General features: G+C 43.5%; 1 protein-coding gene across 1 annotated transcript in view; it reads left to right on the top strand.

Moving 5' to 3' along the window:
* Positions 1 to 2,131: 2,131 nt before the first annotated feature.
* Positions 2,132 to 20,129, top strand: part of XKR4 (XK related 4) — a 311,634-nt gene continuing 293,636 nt past the window's right edge. The window contains exon 1 of the mRNA XM_005889173.2: positions 2,132 to 2,925. Coding sequence (XP_005889235.2) covers positions 2,132 to 2,925 — 794 coding nt within the window. The remainder of the gene's footprint in view (positions 2,926 to 20,129) is intronic.

The following is a 20,129-nucleotide window of genomic DNA, read 5'->3' as shown; positions in this document are numbered from 1 at the left end:
GAGCTACTTCACTTTTACTTTTCACTTCCCTGCATTGGAGAAGGAAATGGCAACCCACTCCAGTGTTCTTGCCTGAAGAATCCCAGGGATGGGGGAGCCTGGTGGGCTGCTGTCTATGGGGTCACACAGAGTCGGACACGACTGACGTGACTTAGCAGCAGCAGGTAATATTTATGGGCTCTTGGGCCCAACACCCTCCTGCCAGACTGTCAGGCAGAGTTCACCATAAGGGGGCCCAGGGCAGGCACCAGTCTATAAGAACAAAGGGCGAGAGTGGGCAAATCCCACTTTGATCAGGTTGGTGCTCAAACAGCAGATAACTGTAGTAGGAGATGCCTGGGGCGGCTATTTCTACTTGCAGAGAAATGTGTGCACATTTTCATAAGGCTACCAATTAAGAATGGCGCACATACTAGTTCAGACTGAGCCTGGTGTCTGCAAGTTAGCGCGAGGGTGTGAGGTTTTGCCTCCAGATTTAGAAGACCACGCTGGTGCTCTTCGTGGCGGGGTAACACGTGTTGCCTCACTTCCCTCTGGGCTTAAAACATGTGAGTCACAGTATAATTTAAGAATTACAGTCCCCTTCTCTTACGTTTGCAAAAGTTAAGTGAAACAAATCAGACTAAGTTTTCTTAACAAAAAAGGGGAGTGGAACCCTATATCGACTGCATTTCAAAGAGTCTTTTCAATTTGCCTATTCTCTATATCTGTTACTATAATAACTTGGTGATCACAGATTTAATTTATTCCAGTCATTTCTGGAGTGGCGGGACTACACAAGCCTGAAACTCCTGTCGCTTTAAGAGCAGGTAATTCTCCTCTGGACCGGGGAGGTGGCGTCAGCTCCGGGCTCCGCCACTCCTCTCCCGCGGGCCGGGCCCCGTTACCCACGGCTGCCGCCCCGCCCCTCAGCCCTCAGAGCCCCGAGCAGCCGCCAGGGGTGCGGCGGTTCCCACCTACAGGAGGACGCGGCCGGGGGCCGCAGCTTGGCCCGCCGGTCCGCCTCTCCACCAGGCTTGGTCGCTTCCCGGCCGAGGAGGGAGCGCGGGGGTATCGGCCGGGCGGCGCGGGCCTGAGCGGCGGAGGGCATCCGAGCCGCCCCCTCCTCTTCCCGATCCTGGGCGCCTGGCCTCTCCGGAGAAGCCGGAGCCATCTGGCCGCGCGCTCCTTTCCCGAGAGCGCGGGCTCGGGGTTCCCCGCGGACCCGCCGGTCCTCCGCGCCTTCGCCGGCTCTCCGGGGCCGGGCACACCCACTGCCGCTGTCGGCTTTCAGGGCCCTGGTGTCCGAATCGAGCCCATTCTCCCAACCCTCGTCGGCCCCGGCTGCACACCCAGCCCTTCTCCAGATCTCCGTAGCTCAGAACTGAACACAAAGAGCCCCGCGCCGTGCCACACCCGCCGTCCCCACTCTCCGCCGACCTCCGCGCGGGCTGCACGCGGGGACCCCTCCTCTCTCCGCGCCCTCCCGCCCCTCCCCGGGGTCGGTCAAATCCACCCGGCGTTCTCCGCAATCCCGTTAGCCGGGACCCTCGACCGTCTCTCTCCATCAATCCTCCGGGCCCCGGGGACTCGCCAACCCCGTCCCAATCCCGCAGCGCTTCCCGGCCGCGGCCCCTCCTCCGGGGCCCTCCTCCTCCCTCGCCCCTCCCGAGCAGCCGGGGCGGGAGCGGCGGCAGCTGGAAGAGAAGGATGAGGTCATCCTCTCGCTCGGAGTCAGCTGGTGGAGGCGAGGAAGCGGGAGGAGGGAGCGCGCGCGAGGGGAGGAGAGGAATGTGCAGGTCCGAGGAGCGCCGCGGCGGCCGCTGCTGCTCCTGCTGCTGGCGGCGGCGGCGGCTCGGGCGGCAGCCGCGGGGCCGGGACGGCGAGGGGCGCGGGCGGCGGGCCGGGGCGCGCGCCGGGCGCCGCGAGCAGCTTGGCTCCGCGCAGGCAGCCAGGCGGCGCTCCTGCAGGCTCAGGGCGCGCCGCTAGCCCGGCCCAGCGCCCAGCCCGGCGGGCGAGCCGGCGCAGGGGCAGGAGGAGGGGAGCCGCACGCCGGGAGGGAAGCCGGGGCGCGGCGAGGAGGTGGCGGGAGGAGGAGACAGCGCGGAAAGGTGCCACATAAAGGAGGGCGCTCCTCCGCGCTGGAGGCATCATGGCCGCTAAGTCAGACGGGAGGCTGAAGATGAAGAAGGGCAGCGACGTGGCGTTCACCCCGCTGCAGAACTCGGACCACTCGGGCTCGGTGCAGGGACTGGCGCCCGGCCTGCCGTCGGGGTCGGGGGCCGAGGACGAGGAGGCGGCCGGGGGCGCCTGCTGCCCGGACGGCTCGCGCTGCTGCTGCTGCTGCTGCTGCGCCGGGAGCGGCGGCTCGGGCGGCGGCTCCGGGGGCTCGGGCGGCCCGGGCGGCGGCTCCGGGCCGGGCTCGGCGGCGCTGTGCCTGCGCCTGGGCCCGGAGCAGCGGCGCTACTCGCTGTGGGACTGCCTCTGGATCCTGGCGGCCGTGGCCGTGTACTTCGCGGACGTGGGCACTGACATCTGGCTCGCCGTGGACTACTACTTGCGCGGCCAGCGCTGGTGGTTCGGGCTCACGCTCTTCTTCGTGGTGCTGGGCTCGCTCTCGGTGCAGGTGTTCAGCTTCCGCTGGTTCGTGCACGATTTCAGCACCGAGGACAGCGCCGCGGCCGCCGCCGGCTGCGCGCAGCCCGGGGCCGAGGGCAAGACCGCGGTGGGCGGCGGGGCCGCGGCCGCGGAAGGCGAGGCTCGCCCCTCCACGCCGCAGAGGCAGGCGTCCAGCGCCGGCAAGGGCCACGTCGCCGCCACCAACAGCGGCAGCAACAGCAGCGGGGCCGCCCGGGCCGGCGGCAAACCCAGGTCTGCGTCCTGTTCCTTCTGCATCTGGCTCCTGCAGTCACTCACCCACATCTTGCAGCTTGGGCAGTTCTGGAGGTACCGTACCAGGGGTGGGGGGACGGGGACTGGCTGCCGCTACTACATGCCCACCGCTTTGCTTTTGACGAGACCTGTTTAGGGTTGCCTTGGTGGTAACCCAAGTCACAATCTCGTTGGGGTTTTTTGTTTGTTTGTTTGTTTTTAAAACTGGGTTTTGCATTTTAAAATTTGCAATCAGAACCTAGGGTGGAGAGAAGTGAGAAGCAAGGGAAGGGCAACTAAGTGGCTTTGAGCACTCCATCCCTTCCGTCTTCCCTCTGCTTCACTAGCTTCTCTCTTTATACACTACCACCCTTCCCTCATCATCCCTAACACATTTTTAGAGATACTGTTTCATACTGTTTCAGCGAGGAGGAGAGGATTCCGACTACATCTTCTAAAAGAAGAAAAAAAAATCCTCTTTAATTATGTTGGGTTTGAAATGTATGTTGCAATTTGGATGGCTTCTTTTGTTCCCTGAGAAGAATCTGCTGGTTCTAGTTAGAAGGGAGTTGTTGCTTTTCAAAAGTAGCCACATTTTAATGATAACCGCTAGAGAAGTATTTCAAGTAGAGAGCGTAGTAGGGACACACTTGTCTCTTTTGGAGACTGTCTATATCTATATCTGTATTTATAACCATCTCCACATAAAAGCAAGTACACTTTATTGGACTGCTGCTGCTGCTCCTAAGTTGCTTCAGTCGTGTCCGACTCTGTGCGACCCCATAGACAGCAGCCCACCAGGCTTCCCTGTCCCTGGGATTGGACTGAGACTTACTCCAATGGTGCACTTCCTGATTATCTTGCAACATCCCCATATCTGATTTCTTGGAGAACTAAGAACCCTTGGGAAAGGGTGGTGCACCTTGTAAACTTTGATCACACTTGGCATCTTCACTGACATGCTTTTCTGCTTGTTGTCTGATATGCCAACTCTTTGGGCAGAGGGAATCATCATTGGAGATGTCACTGCCTGGATTTAGGAATATAATGAAGCAATCTGCTCAGGAACACGTTTCTCTGAAATTTGTGTGTTTTTGATGGCTTTTTGAAGTGATGTTTTACAGCTACAAAAATTCTTGATGTTGAACAATTTAAATGCTAACATCCTAGAGTTTTGCTTTTGGGTCCCCCCCCCCTTTTTTTAATTAAACAGCTTAGTAAGTAGAAGTAAAATGAGGAAACTTCCTCACAAGTGCACTGGTATGGGGCTACATTCTGCTATGCTAGTGTCCTTTACGATTTCATTTGTAGTTATTTTTGTGATTAAAAAAAAAAACTACAAGTCATTAACTATGCTAAGTTATCCTGTGTGGAAACAACTCAGAGAATTTGTGGAACAGAACTGAAAATCTCTCTTTCTTTATGGTGAACTGTGCGGTGTTTTCATTGAGAAGAGCACGTGTGATAATTTTTCAACCTTTTCCAGGACCATTGCTTTGTAAACCAGGGTAAGCATTGCATAGGTAGTGACCTTTCAAACTGAGAAACTTTTTTTTTTTTTTTTTCCAAGCAGATACTACCTGGAAAAGTGCTATATGCTTTGCAGTCAGACAAATTGATTTTGGAAACCTCCATACTTTGGATTTAAAGGACTTTTTAAAAAGTCACTTAAATGTGATAACTGTTATTTCCCATGGTTGACTACTGCAAAGACAGCTTGGTGCCTTCAAGTCTGATGAAGAACTCAAATGCTTGATTTAATTACTGAAATTGTTTAGTGGCTGGGATTCATATGATTAGCAGTTTTAATCTGATAATGTGGTAAATGAAGCTTAACATTCCATTTGTTAACTTCTGCAAATTTCATGCAGGATTTGAAAAATCACTCCCTTTTACCTTTAAAATTTCTAGATTTATGTAAAGAAGGGAAACACTTCTCAGTTCCATTAACTGAAGAACTATCCATGTTTCTTACCAATTGATACTTTATGAAAAATTGAGTATCAAATTCTATTTGTTTTTACTGGACCTTCCAGACCAAACATTTTCCCAATTGAAAAATGCTGTTGAATATCTCAGAACATAAAATGCAGAAAGTGAGAAATAATTAGGAAAAGAAAAGGGCCTCCCAGACACATCTCAGTGAGACCATAGCTACTGGGTCAACTGGCCATACAGCAAAGCTATGGGGAATGGGGCAGAACCGGTAAGGTTCACTTCAGAAGGAAAATCACAGGCTGTAAGACAAATGCATTAACCACCCCAACCCTTGGAGAAACTGTGGGGACATAGGGTTCATTTTTGCTAAGCATTTCTACAATGTTTTCTATAAAGGCTCAGAAGTTTATTCTGCCAACACGTGGTCATTTGGGAGGAAGTAATACTGGAAATGTTTTTACATGTTTGTCTACTTATTCAGAATAATCATTTAATAATTCATATGTGAGTTGTCTAATCTTTTCTGTTCTTGGATTCTGGTTAAGATATTTGGAGGATGGTGGGGTAACTTGGTGGAAGCATCATCTCAGACTCAACCTCATTTTCTCCTGATAATATTAAAAACAAAGCAAACAAAACAAAACACCACAAACTTTAGCTTAATGTAGGAAATTAAAATGGGGTCAGAGAGTTCATGGAATTTAACACTCAGATGCATTCTGAATTATTTCAACTTTTCTGGGTGTAGAATATTTGCATAGAACTTGAGGGTATGGGTGCATCTTTGATAATAAACTGCTGAAATGCGGTTCATCTCAGGTTGTTATATTAGACAATTATCTTTAATTGCCATGATTCTTTAAATTAGGAGCATCTCTATGCTCTTTCTGGCTTTTCTTTTCAGTGCATTTTACACAAAAGTTGCAGAAACACAAAGGTGTGAATAGTTCAAAGCTAAGAGGTCATTACTCCTATTTTAAACATGCTACTTTCTAAGATCAATAAAATAGATTTTAGGTAGGTTGGTAACTGTCCATTGTATTTGCACGGAATTCAAGTTATTTTAGGTAAGGGCCAAATTCTAAAAGCTCTCTGTAGACAAAATCCTTTGAAAAACCATCAAAGTGCTTGTTCTGAAATAGCTATTTGAAACATTTTGGACAAGATTTGCATGTACTCATACATTTATTACAAATGCAACTGCTTAAAGCAATGATACATATTCATTTTAATTAAAGTTTGCTAATGGGAAATTAATGGCAGCTTTTAAAGTCGCAGGAGTTGATACTGGGAATGAACCATTGAAATAATGAAGTGAATTTTTGCTACCATGTGAAGAAAGGACTTTAAAGACCTTTAAAGGACTGTGCTGGTGAATGAATGAGGAAGTACTTTTCTTTTGTGTTCATGTCATATGCTCCCAGAAGTTACCAAGCATGCAGCTCAACCTGTGGGAATCAGAAATGCCCAATCGGAACACCTTTTAGTCCTCATGAGACCTGTGGTCAGTTATATCGAGAAGTCTTCCTCCTTTAGAGTTTATGACCTACTCTTAAAATTTGACCTGAATTTCTCCTACACGTGTACACGTGTAGCTACGTACATATTTCATTGTCTTCTAGCAAATAGGCATGTTCCAAATGATAACTCAGTGGATGGTAGAATGGAGAATATTTTTACCATTTTGGGTTTTGTTTCTGAATATCTTGTCATGAGAGTCACCCGAAGAACAGCTTTCTTGGGTTTCTCATGCTTGATCCCCCACCAGGTGTTAGCATGTGTTCCATGTTCAAGTGCATGGGTTAAACAGAGTTAAGCAGATCTCTTCACAGTAGAACTTATCTGAGCCTTTACTTACTAAGCTGTTGTGAAATTGTCAATAACTTTTTAAAGGCACATCTATTACATCCTTGTAATCATGTGGTGTACAGAGCTCTTTGTGAAACTTTGTTCTGGCCAAACAAGAATCATATTAACAAGAGTTTTATTAATGGTACTTTTTTCTTTTAAAACCTACAAAAATTTTTGTACTCATCTTGTCTAATCATTCAGTTCAGTTCAGTTCAGTCGCTCAATCGTGTCCAACTCTTTGCGACCCCATGAACTGCAGCACACCAGGCCTCCCTGTCCATCACCAACTCCCGGAGTCCACCCAAACCCATGTCCATCGAGTTGATGATGCCATCCAACCATCTCATATTCTGTTGTCCCCTTCTCCTCCTGCCCTCAATCTTTCCTAGCATCAGGGTCTTTTCCAATGAGTCAGCTCTTCGCATCAGGTAGCCAGAGTATTGGAGTTTCAGCTTCAACATCAGTCCTTCCAATGAACACTCAGGAATGATCTCCTTTAGGAGGGACTGGTTGGATCTCCCTGCAGTCCAAGGGACTCTCAAGAGTCTTCTCCAACACCACAGTTCAAAAGCATCAATTCTTCTGCACTCAGCTTTCTTTAGGTCCAGCTCTCACATCCATATATGACCACTGGAAAAACCATAGCCTTGACTAGATGGACCTTTGTTGGAAAAGTACTGTCTCTGCTTTTTAATATGCTGTCTAGGTTGGTCATAACTTTCCTTCCAAGGAGTAAGCGTCTTTTAATTTCATTGCTACAGTCACCATCTGCAGTGATTTTGGAGCCCAGAAAAATAAACTCAACCACTGGTACCTCTATATATATTGGAGAAAACTGGCTCAGAGACATTAACTAACTGGCACAAGATGACACAGCTATTAGGTGATGTGTCTTGGAGTCAAAACCAGCCTTGTCTTACCCTAAACTCTGTTACTGGTTCAGTTAGCTACCTCCAAATGCCAATTTGGATAATAAGGACAACAGTGTTTAAAAATGACAGTCTACCTTCACTAAGGTTGGCAAGGGCTTCCCAAGTGGCTTAGTGGTAAAGAATCTGCTTGCCAATGCAGGAGACGCAGGTTGTTCGATCCCTGGGTCGAAAAGATCCCCCAAAGAAGGAAATGGCCACATACTCCAGTATTCTTGCCTGGAAAATCCCAGGGACAGAGGAGCCTGGCGGGCTACAGTCCGTGGGGTTGCAAAGAGTTGAACACAACTTGGTGACTGAGCACTCATGCGCGCACACACACACACACACACAAGGTTGGCAAAGTTCAAGAGAGAGCTAAGTTTAGACAAGTTGGGGTGTTTCCCTAATAACACACAGTGGTTCAATGGCAGAATAGAGGCTGGAGCGCAGAGCGTCTACCCAGTGTTTCTCTTCCCATACCACTTGGACATGCTGAGGATGTTGCACTAAAACCCAGCTGAGAAACATGATCTTGTAGTGGCATTAAAAGGCATAATGAATGTGAACAAGCGCAAAGTGCTTTGTCAATGATGAAAAGTTCTAGAGATAAGGAATGGGTAAGAAAGTAGCGTATTGGGTACAGCTTCAACTACTGAAAAAGTACTTTATTGATTCTGAGTTAGTCCTGAATTCTGATGTAGGTCATGCAAGATTGGTGCCCTTTCCTGAGTTAATGGAATGGTCATTTCCCTTATGTCTGTGTTCTGTCTACTGCATATTAATTTATCTCTTAATCTGTGTTGAGTACTTGCTGTATGCAAGGCGCTATGCTAGTTACTTATTTCCCCAAAATGAATAAAATACACATCTTCTTTCAAAAAATCTACTGTCTGACTGAGGAAGATGGAATAGTAAACAGACAATTTCAATACAGGAAAATAAGCACTGTGATAGAAACAGGAAGCTCGATCCACCTTAGTGGTTCAAGTAAGACTCTGGTGCAGATGCTTGAGCAGAGGTTTTGGTGGGAAGATCTACTATCTGAATAAAGTGGGGTGTTGGCTGTGGAGTCTTGGGTATAATTCTGTGAAAGGGCAGAGAGGCAAGAAATAACACGGCAGGTTAAGTGTGTTTTGAACAGAGAGTAATTGTGAGATAGTAGCTGGAGGTGAAGATGGGCTAGACAATGAAATAAATTTAGTTTTTATTCTGAAGGCATTGAGAAACCATTGAAGGATTATAAGGGTGAGGACTGTTGAAAAGTGTTCAAACCTTGTTTTATTCAAGAAGGGGCAAACAGTTGAAATGTTCAGAGGATATGTCATCAATTCCTCTGTAACTGGATCATATCCCTTTCATTCATAAAACTTCATTGATTTTAAAGGATTCAGTGTGGATGTAATTGGAGCAAGAGTTGTAATTTTCATGCAAGAGTTGTTTTTTCAGAAAAACGGCTTGGCTAAAATTAACTGTACTTATACTAAAGTAAGTTCTTGGTAAAAGTTTGTTGTGTGTTACATTTTGAAGAGATTTTTCCTTAAGATACGGTGGGCTTCACCTTATTGAAATCCATAGAACATTGTTCATTATATTTGTAGAACACTTCAATTTTCAGGGAGTTTCCATGTTTTCTTTCTTATGTAATCCTCAGGTTCATCTTTGAGGTAATACTTTCATTTTACTTTCATTTTGCAATTTCAGTGTAGAAATTGAGATAGAATTTTGGATGTTTCCCTCTTTAGGTCATGTAGCTCTGCACAGATCCTGGGCTAGAATTCAATACTGAGGTGGGAGAGATACAAAAAAATAAAAGACTACACAGATATAAATATCTTTGTAATAAATGCAAAAGTTGTAATTTTCCCATTCACTTGAGCTATATACTTACAAGGGTAAAAAAATGTTATACTTATTACACCCCATGAAATTTCAGTCTATTTTCACAGAACAGTTGAAAGTAATATCTATACAAATGAAGTGTCCCCAATTCTTGGGTGAGTAACTTTGAAGGTCTTTCTTCAGTCACTTACCAAAAAATTGTAATATCTATACAAATTTCAGTCTATTTTCACAGAACAGTTGAAAGTAATATCTATACAAATGAAGTGTCCACAATTCTTGGGTGAGTAACTTTGAAGGTCTTTCTTCAGTCACTTACCAAAAAATTCCTTAATGTTCGAATACCCAAACACATGACTTCTATTAAATATTTTCTATATTTTATCAGTTTGAATGGAACAGTGTACCTATGAGTTTAAATAGCACCAGTCACTGAGTAACAGATGAATAGAATGATTTCCCTTTCTACGGAATCACGGACTAACCTGATGAGCACATTTCTTTGACTTGTTTTAGAATTTGAACACAGTCTAAGCTGACGGAAGCAAGATTAGGAATTAGAATTGGATTTATTACTCTAATGCACCATCAAATATAAGGTGCATTGTGGTACTAGTCATGAGAAAGTGCTTATAGGTATAATCTTGTAAAACAATTGAAATATGTTGATAAATTTCAAGGGAAAAAGCATTCAATAATTCTCAACAGGAAACATCCTCTTGAATGTCATGTGTAATTCTGACCACCATACCATGTGACTCCCTTCCAGTTAGCATGGCCGGTCAGGAAGGAAAATCATACAGTTACTCTAGTCACTGTGGGACTTAACTTATATAGGAATACATGTCCAGCAAATATTTGCTCATCTGTGAATAAAGACACTTACTCCTTGGAAGGAAAGTTATGACCTACCTAGATAGCATATTGAAAAGCAGAGACATTGCCAACAAAGGTCCGTCTAGTCAAGGCTATGGTTTTTCCAGTAGTCATGTGTGGATGTGAGAGTTGGACTGTGAAGAAAGCTGAGCACCAAAGAATTGATGCTTTTGAACTGTGGTGTTGGAGAAGACTCTTGAGAGTCACTTAGACTGCAAGGAGATCAAACCAGTCAATCCTAAAGGAGACCAGTCCTGGGTGTTCTTTGGAAGGAGTGATGCTAAAGGTGAAACTCCAGTACTTTGGCCACCTCATGCCAAGAGTTGACTCATTGGAAAAGACTCTGATGCTGGGAGGGGTTGGGGGCAGAAGGAGAAGGGGACGACAGAAGATGAGATGGCTGGATGGCATCACCGACTCGATGGACATGGGTTTGGGTGGACTCTGGGAGTTGGTGATGGACAGGGGGCCTGGCATGCTGCAATTCATGGGGTCACAAAGAGTCAGACACGACTGAGTGACTGAACTGAACTGAACTGAACTGAATGAAGCAGAGGGGTTGTTATTTCTTCTCTGTAAGAGTGTAGCTGCACTTCCTGCCTTCTTGCTTCTGGGTTTCTAAGGCTATAGTGAATCAGAAAAGGTGTAATGTAACAAATTGCCCAGCTCTTTTGTAGATTACCATTGACAAAATGCTGGCTATCCTCTGATAAAGATGCAGCTAGAAGCCCATCTTTACTGTCCTGTTCTTTCTGATAGAAAAGTCAGACTGGGGGCGCTTTGGGATGGATATTTTTCACTTAATTCTTACCTACACTTGACCTTCTGAGTATATGCTTTATACAGAATGATGGTTGGTATTTTCAGTGCCCCTGTTTGTCTACTCCGAGAAAGACTGTAGCTTCTACTATTACAGCCTCCACCACCATCATCACCATAATTCTTATAACCATGAAATGTTGCTTCCATGTCCAATATATGTACAGAACTCACATGATTACTGATCGCAAGGGGAAGAAAAGTTGGGTTAAAATGGAAAAGAATCAGTCTGGGAATCCCCTAGAGGCAAGAGGTGGTCTGAAGACACCATTAGGTCTTTTCTAAGATGAAGATGAAGGGAGAGAGCATAGTTAGAATATCAGTGATGGATCTTATTTAGAAGGGCAAGCTGCCTTTGGGGAATCAGACTAAATGGGCAGTCGGAAGAGATGATGGGGCCACTCGGTAGCTCAGACCCCAGGTGGTCACCTCCTGTCCTGGGTTACATGTGACAGCACCTGCTGATGGCCCCACTGGTTTACATCTTCATTTGGTTTCCTCCTTCTGGGTCTTAGTTTTCTGCCTGTATGATATGATTGGTCAAAAATAATATGGGTGGGGGGAGGTGGGAGGGAGGCTCATCAGGGAGGGCATATACATACACATATTGCTGATTTGCTTTGCTGTACAGCAGAAATTAACACAGCATTGTAAAACAATTATATTACAATAAAAATAATATCTAAGGTTCTTTTCATGTTTAAAACTCTGTCACTTTAAGTAACTTAAATGTGCATTAATTTTTTTTTAAACCCCATCCTTGAAAAGTAGAGGAGGACAAAAAAGAAGCAAATGTAGAAAAAAGTATGGGAAGCCTATTGAGAATCTATATTTTTTGCTGTCCCCTTGACTCCCCACTCCTGCAGCACAAGAAAGTACAATATAGCTCCCATTTTCAGCAAAGTTCCATTAAACATATACTGAGCCTCAAAAACAGTGTTTGGAAGTCTCCAGGTCCATATGTGGAAGTCTACTTTCTGCAGATATTAAACAAAAATCTTTAAAAATTAACCTTTATGTTCTTTCGAAATATAGATCCTGCTCTTATTATGGGCTTCCCAGATGATGCTAGTGGTAAAGAATCCACCTGCCAATGTAGGAGACGCAAGAGAAGCAGGTTCGATCCCAGGGTCGGGAAGATCCCCTGGAGGAGGAAATGACAACCCACTCCAGTGTTCTTGCCAGAAAAATCCCATGGACAGAGGAGCCTAGTGTGCTACAGTCCATGGGGTTGCAAAGAGTCAGACATGACTGAATATACACCCTCTTATAAACTCTTTTCTGCTTATCCGGCCTCAGAGTATATGCACCAGAACATGTGTTCTCAGGTCATCACTGTGGTGTTGTATAAGTGGGTCAAAGGGGATCTGCAAGGTGCTTTCCACAGTTGACGGTATTCACATCCGAAACCCAGGAACTGGTATTACTTAGCACATAGAGAATCTTAAGCTTAATTGTATAATGCAACTTATTTTGTGTCATTTCCAATTTTTCCAATGAAATTAAACCATTTTCATTAAAGCCCATTATCTAAGTATTTGAAGCTGACGTTCAAAGTGTTCCATATCACCGATTCTAAGAGATGTGCCATATAGACTTGGGAAGCCAGAATTCCTTCTGTGCTTCATGTGGTGAGGTCCACACAGCTGGAGGGCTACGATTAGCAAATAAGAACAGTGCTTCAGAGGCTTAAAAAGAACTATCCATTATATCAACGAGAAGGCTGTTGTCAGAACTAGATTTGCTTTTAAATTAAAAGCTTGTCCCGGGTTACACTGTCAGTGATTTAATATGCTGGAAATTGAATTAAACTTTATACAAAGAGACTGTATCCAGGCCCGCAGCTGATGAAAAACAGGCCTGTATTACATTCTGCTCAAAGCAGAGATCTACCCTTTAACCCTTCCCAGCTGGCGATCACCTGGATCTTTAGGATGCTACAGATCTGTCGTGACACTGTGCAATTTTCAACCTCACGACAACCTTTCAGATTTTTACACTAAAAAATTTTTTTCTTAAGTATCTATTTAAAAATTGTCTGAAGTATGTCAAACTGTTGTCTCCTTTTTATGATTCATAAGTAGACTGAATAAGTTCTGCTTCTTTTGCTTAATATATGTACATGCCCTGTTTTCGTGTCAGGGGAATCTTTCTACACAAACAGCAGTGGGCAGTGTGTGGGTGGGTGAGGATTAGTCAATCAAAATCAGGCGTGTATAGAAAAAGTAGGATCTACAGTGAATAAGAGTCTAAAAAGCCTTGAGATGACTTTGATTTGACTTCCCATCAAGTATATTATGTAAGAAGGATAAAGTCACCTTTCTGAACCCCTAGCCTCAGAGATTTCATCTGTGTAAATAGCAGTCTGATTTTTCTTTCTGCTGCCTAGATAATGATTATGAATAAAGATATCAGTTTTCAACTGAATTCTCTACTTTCCTGGTCTTTTTTCAGTAGCAGAGAGTCAATACTCAACACAAAGGCAGCCATTGTGGCAGTAACAGTAACAAAACAGTCTCTCATCACTTCCATCACTAGTTCATGGTATAATCACTGCATCAATGTAACAGTAATAAGGAAGAAATGGTCCTTTATGAAAGCAAGGGAAAGGATTTGTAAATGCTTTTTTCCTCTTGATAGAGTCTTCAGCTCATTACTTTACTGTTTTACTAAAGTAAAATTAATAACAATCACTTTTTAAAATGTAGGTCAATTCTCAAAGACTCTCCAAAGTGAGTTTTAGTACTTGGGTCTGTTATTATCACATAAATTAGGAAGGATATCCCACAGGGTTTCAGATTTCCAGGGGATATTCTACTATTAAGAATGACAGTCACAGATATCCTATGGGATTTTCCTGATTTGATTGGTGATCATTGGGTTTGAAAATTTTGAGTTCTAAGTGATATAACACCATCCCAATGAAAGCCTAAATGTTAGTTGTGTTCCTACATCTGAAAAGTAAATCATTACAATTACTTAAGGATATACTAATATCTGGGCTTCCCAGGTGGCACAGTGGTAAAGAATCTGCCTGCCAATGCAGGAGGTGCAGGAGACACAGATTCGATCCTTGGATTGGGAAGATCTTTGGAGAAGGAAATGGCAACCCACTCTAGTATTCTAGTCTGAAAAATTTCATGGACAGAGGCGGTAGGCTATAGTCCATGGGGTCCCAAAGAGTCAGATAATACTGAGCTGCTGAGCACACACAGGCTAATACCTATCTATATCATTTATATGTTGAATCTAAAATATTAAATGAATAAACTTATTTACAAAATAGAAACAGACTCACAGACATAGAAAACAAACTTAGAATTACCAAAGGGGAAAGCATAGAGGCATAGATTAGGGATTTGGCATTAGAAGATGCAAACTACTATATATAAAAAAGATAAACAGGGACTTCCCTGGCATTCTGGTGGTTAATACTTCATCTTCCAAGGCAGGGGGTGTGGGTTCAATCCCTGGACAGGGACCTAAGATCCCACATGCCCTGCAGTCAAAAATGGAAACATAAAACAGAAGCAATATTGTAACAAATTCAATAAAGACTTCAAAAAAAATAACAAGATCCTCCTGTATAGCACAGGGAACTGTATTAAATATCCTGTAATAAACCATAAATGTATTTATACATATAACTGAATTGTTTTTCTGTATACCAAAACTAACACAGCATTGTAAATCAACTATTTCAATAAAAACTGAATAAATAAAATAAGATTGGAATAAAATGAGTAAGAGGGAGGAAACTTGACGTTTTTATTAAGGAAGTACGTTCAAATTCTCTGGAAATTTATTCATCCCTTTCTCTGATCTGCTAATAGAAGTAGGGGGATGTTTTCAGTAAAATATGCATTGATGAGTTGCAAGAAGGAAAATATAGCTACAAGATAAATGAATGAAGATGGAGAATTTCACTCCATAATAAGAGGATGAATTTTTAATCCTTGGATTGTAGGAGTAGGAAAATTTCACTGACCCAATATATACAATATCACAGCAAAGCTTCACCAGCCAGGCCAAGCTTCCTTTAAATGAGTTTGTTCTAGGAGCCAAGAAGGCAAAAACTCAAGCTCTGATATGTTTAAGTTTATGGGATCAACTTGAGACTGAGAGCACCAGCAGGGCCTGCAGTCTGAGCGACTTTGACCTGAGTCCTGGATTATCACACAGGTCAGAAGTCAGCCAAAAGTGAGCTCACAGAGGGCCAAGACCTGGGCAGATCTTCAGAACAGGGAACATATTAAGAACCTGGGAATCTAAGGACCAGAAACATACTTGATAATAGTAAAGGGAGGTGAGACTCTGAGGTCAAGGTCATCACACAAGCTAACCATGACAGCTGGGCTTCAAAGTATAAAACTGAAGGACATCCCATAAGTGGGTATCAGAGATGCTGGATTGGGAAGTCAGGTTCGGGCATCTCTCTGCAGCTTTTAGTCTGATGGAGGCTCTGCATCCACACAGGAAAGAGGAACCAATGGAGGGATAAAGGAGATGAATCGGGAACCCAGCCAGGCAAGACCAGGTCCTAGCCAGGAGTTATCAGGGTATATTATATTCAGAAAATGATGTGGAAAGGCTTCTGAGGACCAAGCTTACTACGACCCATGAGGCCTACAGGCAGGCTACACCCTGGGAAGAAATGTGATGATGGTCAGCCCGATTTCCTGCCTTACTCTTTGTCTTCCTAAGTGAGCACTATAGCATCAACAATATAACAAAATATGTCAGTGCCTGTGTTGTGGGATAAGCAATGAGAATGGCACCTTATGAAATGTACATTTGTGTAGATGTGTGATCAGTTTCCTTATTTCCCTTTAAACAAAATAGCAAACGATGACCTTCCCAGAAAGTCTTTTCCAAGTAATGGTTTTCTGATTTCTCTTTCGAACAACAGCTGGTGTTGCTAGGCTGTCATTTCTGTTGCCAGGGTTCCCTCCCCATCTTTATGCCAGGATTGTTTGGTTCAGTGTTCTTAAGTGTTTCTGTGGAGAGTTACTAAGTTAATTTTTCTCAGTCTGCTTTATCAGTAGGCATGGTCACCCGGCCAGGCTCTAGACCTGCATGTTTTTCCAATATAGTAGCCATTACCTACTATTACCTACACATGACCGTCAAATAGTAGTTATTCCCAATAGAGGTATACTGTCAGTGTCAAATATCCAGGGAGTTTTGAGCACTTAATGTGAAAAAAAAGGATGATAACTGTCTCATTAATAACCTTCATACAGATTACATGTTGAACTGATGACATTTTGGATATATTGGGTTAAATAAAATATATTGCTAAAATTAACTTCACCTGTTGCTTTTTAAAATTTTGTAAATGTGACTACAAGAAAATTACAGACATGACCTACATTGTATTTCTATTGGACAGAGCTGCTGTAGATGATTCTAGAGCTCATTCTTGCAGAGAGAGAAGATAATAAATCCAAAATATGAAGATAAGAATTTGCTAGAAGTTACCAGGGAAATTATTAGAATTTACAGAAGTTACTACCTGATGCAAAGATCTGAGTCATTGGAAAAGACTGTGATGCTGGGAAAGATTGAGGGCAGGAGGAGAAGGGGGAGAAGAGGATGAAGTGGTTAGATGGCATCACCAACTCAATGGACATGAGTTTGAGCAAACTCCAGGAGATAGGGGAGGATAGAGGAGCCTGGCAGGCTGCAATCCGTGGGGTCACTAAGAGTCAGACATGACTTAGTGACTGAATAGCAACAACAGCCAGGGAAAGGACAGTGACTATTTCGCCACTGAGGCAGGTTGACTTAATGGGTTTTGCAGATAAGATTGCCTGCTGGTAAAAACTGGCTCTTTAGGAGATAAAGCCCCTAATGTGGGTTCAGCCCCATGGTTTTCCCTGCTTCCTGCCTTGTTTAAAGCCCAGCAACCTGCTGTTCTTCTTTGATATTTTAATAAATAGTATTTGATGATGACAATAAGGACTAAATCTTTGTAAGTGCTGTTGTAGTTGGATTGCCCAGAAAATTCATTTGGGTTTTTCATGACATCGTATGGGAAAACTCGAACGAACTCTTTGGCCAACTCAACACCTTGCCAAGCACACTATGCCTATTTACCACCGAGTCTTCTCACCAGCCTCTCAAGGTAGGAATTATGATCATTTCCATGTGAATATGAACCCACTAAGGTTCAGAGAAGCAGGGGATTTCCCCGAGGTCACACAGTTCCCTAGCAGCAAGTAGCTGCGCTCACGTTCTCAACTTCAGCTTCTGAATGCTTGTCCCACTGTGTCTTACAAGATCAATCCAAGAGAATTACTTGGAGAAGCATTTCCTGACCTTTCAGACTGGCAACTGTGCTGAAAACTGCAGTGAACTCAACTGTACTGTGACATCAGTGGGAATTAGTCAGGTCAATGGTGGGATTCTCCTCTGAGGTCAGATTTGAGTCTTGACTTGACTGAGAACTCCTCAGCTACAAAGCAGTGGGTTGAGGATTACATCAGGTCATTTCCAAAATCCCTCCCAGCTCTATAATTCTATGAAATCTGGTATCTAAATGGAGCATCTCAATGCTTTATACACCTTACTAAATATCCACATGGGGAGCAATATGCATGTTTTATTAACATGGGCTGGGGTTCTGATTAACTACTCCTAGAATTGGTATTTCACACCAAACTTCAAACACAGATACTGAGGATCTGTTTTATCCAAGACAGGTCACTTTCATTTGCTACCTACTGGTAAGATACATGTTGTTTCCATTGGGAAATGAGTGACACTAAAGAATACTAAGCAGGCTCCAGTCCCATGTGAATAGTATGTAATTAACCTGTATTTTTATCCTCATTGTGCATGCAGTCATGCTTTGCATATGCCAGCATTCTACCCCACATATGTTCATAAATTATGAATTCAACTACAACTGCGCAAGGCAAGCCCTGCTGTCAGTCACATCTCTCTCTGAGACCAGCAGGATTTACATCTGTGTGACATAATTTCAAAATCAGCTCCTAAGACCTGTCTCAGAGGACCAACTCTGGCATATGCAAGTGCTCAAAAATTCACTCTCAAATGCACACAATTCAAAATTTTCAGAATCAGACACAGCTAGTCTTTGAAAAAGCAATTCCAAATATTTACTTCTAAGTATCAAAAAAATTCTCAAAATATGCCCCCCACCCAAGTGGATATGACTTGCTTTGGAAGGGCTTGCCAACTGCAATCTGCTTGCTATTATTTGTATTATTTGGTGACATTCCATGAAAAATTACATAATGTCATGTTTCTTTTTAGTTCAATGGCATCTTTGGAAAGCATAGTTTTTCCACAGAGACTAATTTTCAAGTATATTTCTAATATTCATGACATGAAGTGGGTTCTGACTTTTTTCTTCTTTAATCCCCAGTAGTATGTTCTAAGAAGCATGCGTATCTATTGTTGTTCAGTTGCTAACTCATGTCCGACTCTTTGCAACCCCTGCACTGCAACTGCCAGGCTCCTCTCATATCTCCCAGAGTTTGCTAAAACTCATGTCCATTGTGTCAGTGATGCCATCTAACCATATCATCCTCTGCTTCCCCCTTCTCCTCTTGCCCTCAGACTTTCCCAGCCTCAGGGTTTTTCCTACATCTATATATATGTGTATAGATGCATATCTATGCTATATTTATTTTCCCCATGATTAATCTGTCACTGTTTCCATTGTTTCCCCATCTATTTGCCATGAAGTGATGGGACCAGATGCCATGATCTTAGATTTTGAATGTTGAGTTTTAAGCCAGGTTTTCACTCTCCTCTTTCACTTTCATCAAGAGACTCTTTAGTTCCTCTTCGCTTTCTGTCATAAGGGTGGTGTCATCTGCATATCTGGAGTTAATGATATTTCTCCTGGCAATCTTGATTCCAGCTTGTGCTTCATTCAGCCCAGCATTTTGCATGATGTACTCTGCATATAAGTTAAATAAGTAGGGTGACAATATACAGCCTTGACGTACTCCTTTCCCAATTTGGAACCAGTCCATTGTTCCATGTCCAGTTTTAACTGCTGCTTCTTGACCTGCACACGGATTTCTCAGGAGACAGGTAAAGTGGTCTGGTATTCCCGTCTCTTTGAGAATTTTCCACAGTTTGTTATGATTCACACAGTCAAAGGCTTTAATGTAGTCAATGAAGCAGAAGTAGATGTTTTTCTAGAATTCTCTTGCCTTTTCTATGATCAAACGGATGTTGGCAATTTGATCTCTAGTTCCTCTGCCTTTTCTTTTTTTTCTTTTTTTAATTTAATTTTATTTTTAAACTTTACAAAACTGCATTAGTCTTGCCAAACATCAAAATGAATCCGCCACAGGTATACATGTGTTCCCCATCCTGAACCCTCCTCCCTCCTCCCTCCCCATACCATCCCTCTGGGTCGTCCCAGTGCACTAGCCCCAAAAATCCAACTTCAACATCTGGAAGTTCACAGTTCATTTATTGTTGAAGCATGGCTTGGAGAATTTTGAGCAATACTTTGCTAGCATGTGAGATGAGTGCAATTATGTGGTAGTTTTAACATTCTTTGGCATTGTCTTCTTTTGAGATTGTAATAAACTGACCTTTTCCAGTCCTGTGGCCACTGCTGAGTTTTCCAAATTTGCTTGCATATTGAGTGCAGCAGTTTCACAGCATCATCTTAGGATTTGAAATGGCTCAGCTGGAATTCCATCACTTCCACTAGCTTTGTTCTTAGTGATGCTTCCTAAGGCCCACTTGACTTCACACTCCAGAATGTCTTGCTCTAGGTGAGTGATCACACCACTGTGGTTATCTGGGTCATTAAGATCTTTTTTGTATAGTTCTTCTATTTATGCTTGCCACCTCTTCTTAATATCTTCTGCTTCTGTTAGGTCCATACTCTTTCTGTCCTTTATTGTACCCATCTATGCATGAAATGTTCCTTTGGTGTCTCTAATGTTCTTGAAGAGATCTCTAGTCTTTCCCATTCTATCATTTTCCTCTATTTCTTTGCATTGATCACTGAGGAAGGCTTTCTTGTCTCTCCTTGCTGTTCTTGGAACT

The sequence above is a fragment of the Bos mutus genome, chromosome 14 (genome assembly GCF_027580195.1).
Source record: "Bos mutus isolate GX-2022 chromosome 14, NWIPB_WYAK_1.1, whole genome shotgun sequence".
Classification (NCBI taxonomy): Eukaryota; Metazoa; Chordata; class Mammalia; order Artiodactyla; family Bovidae; genus Bos; species Bos mutus.
Note: the sequence above shows the minus strand (reverse complement) of the source record. Positions and strands in the feature narration are given on the sequence as shown.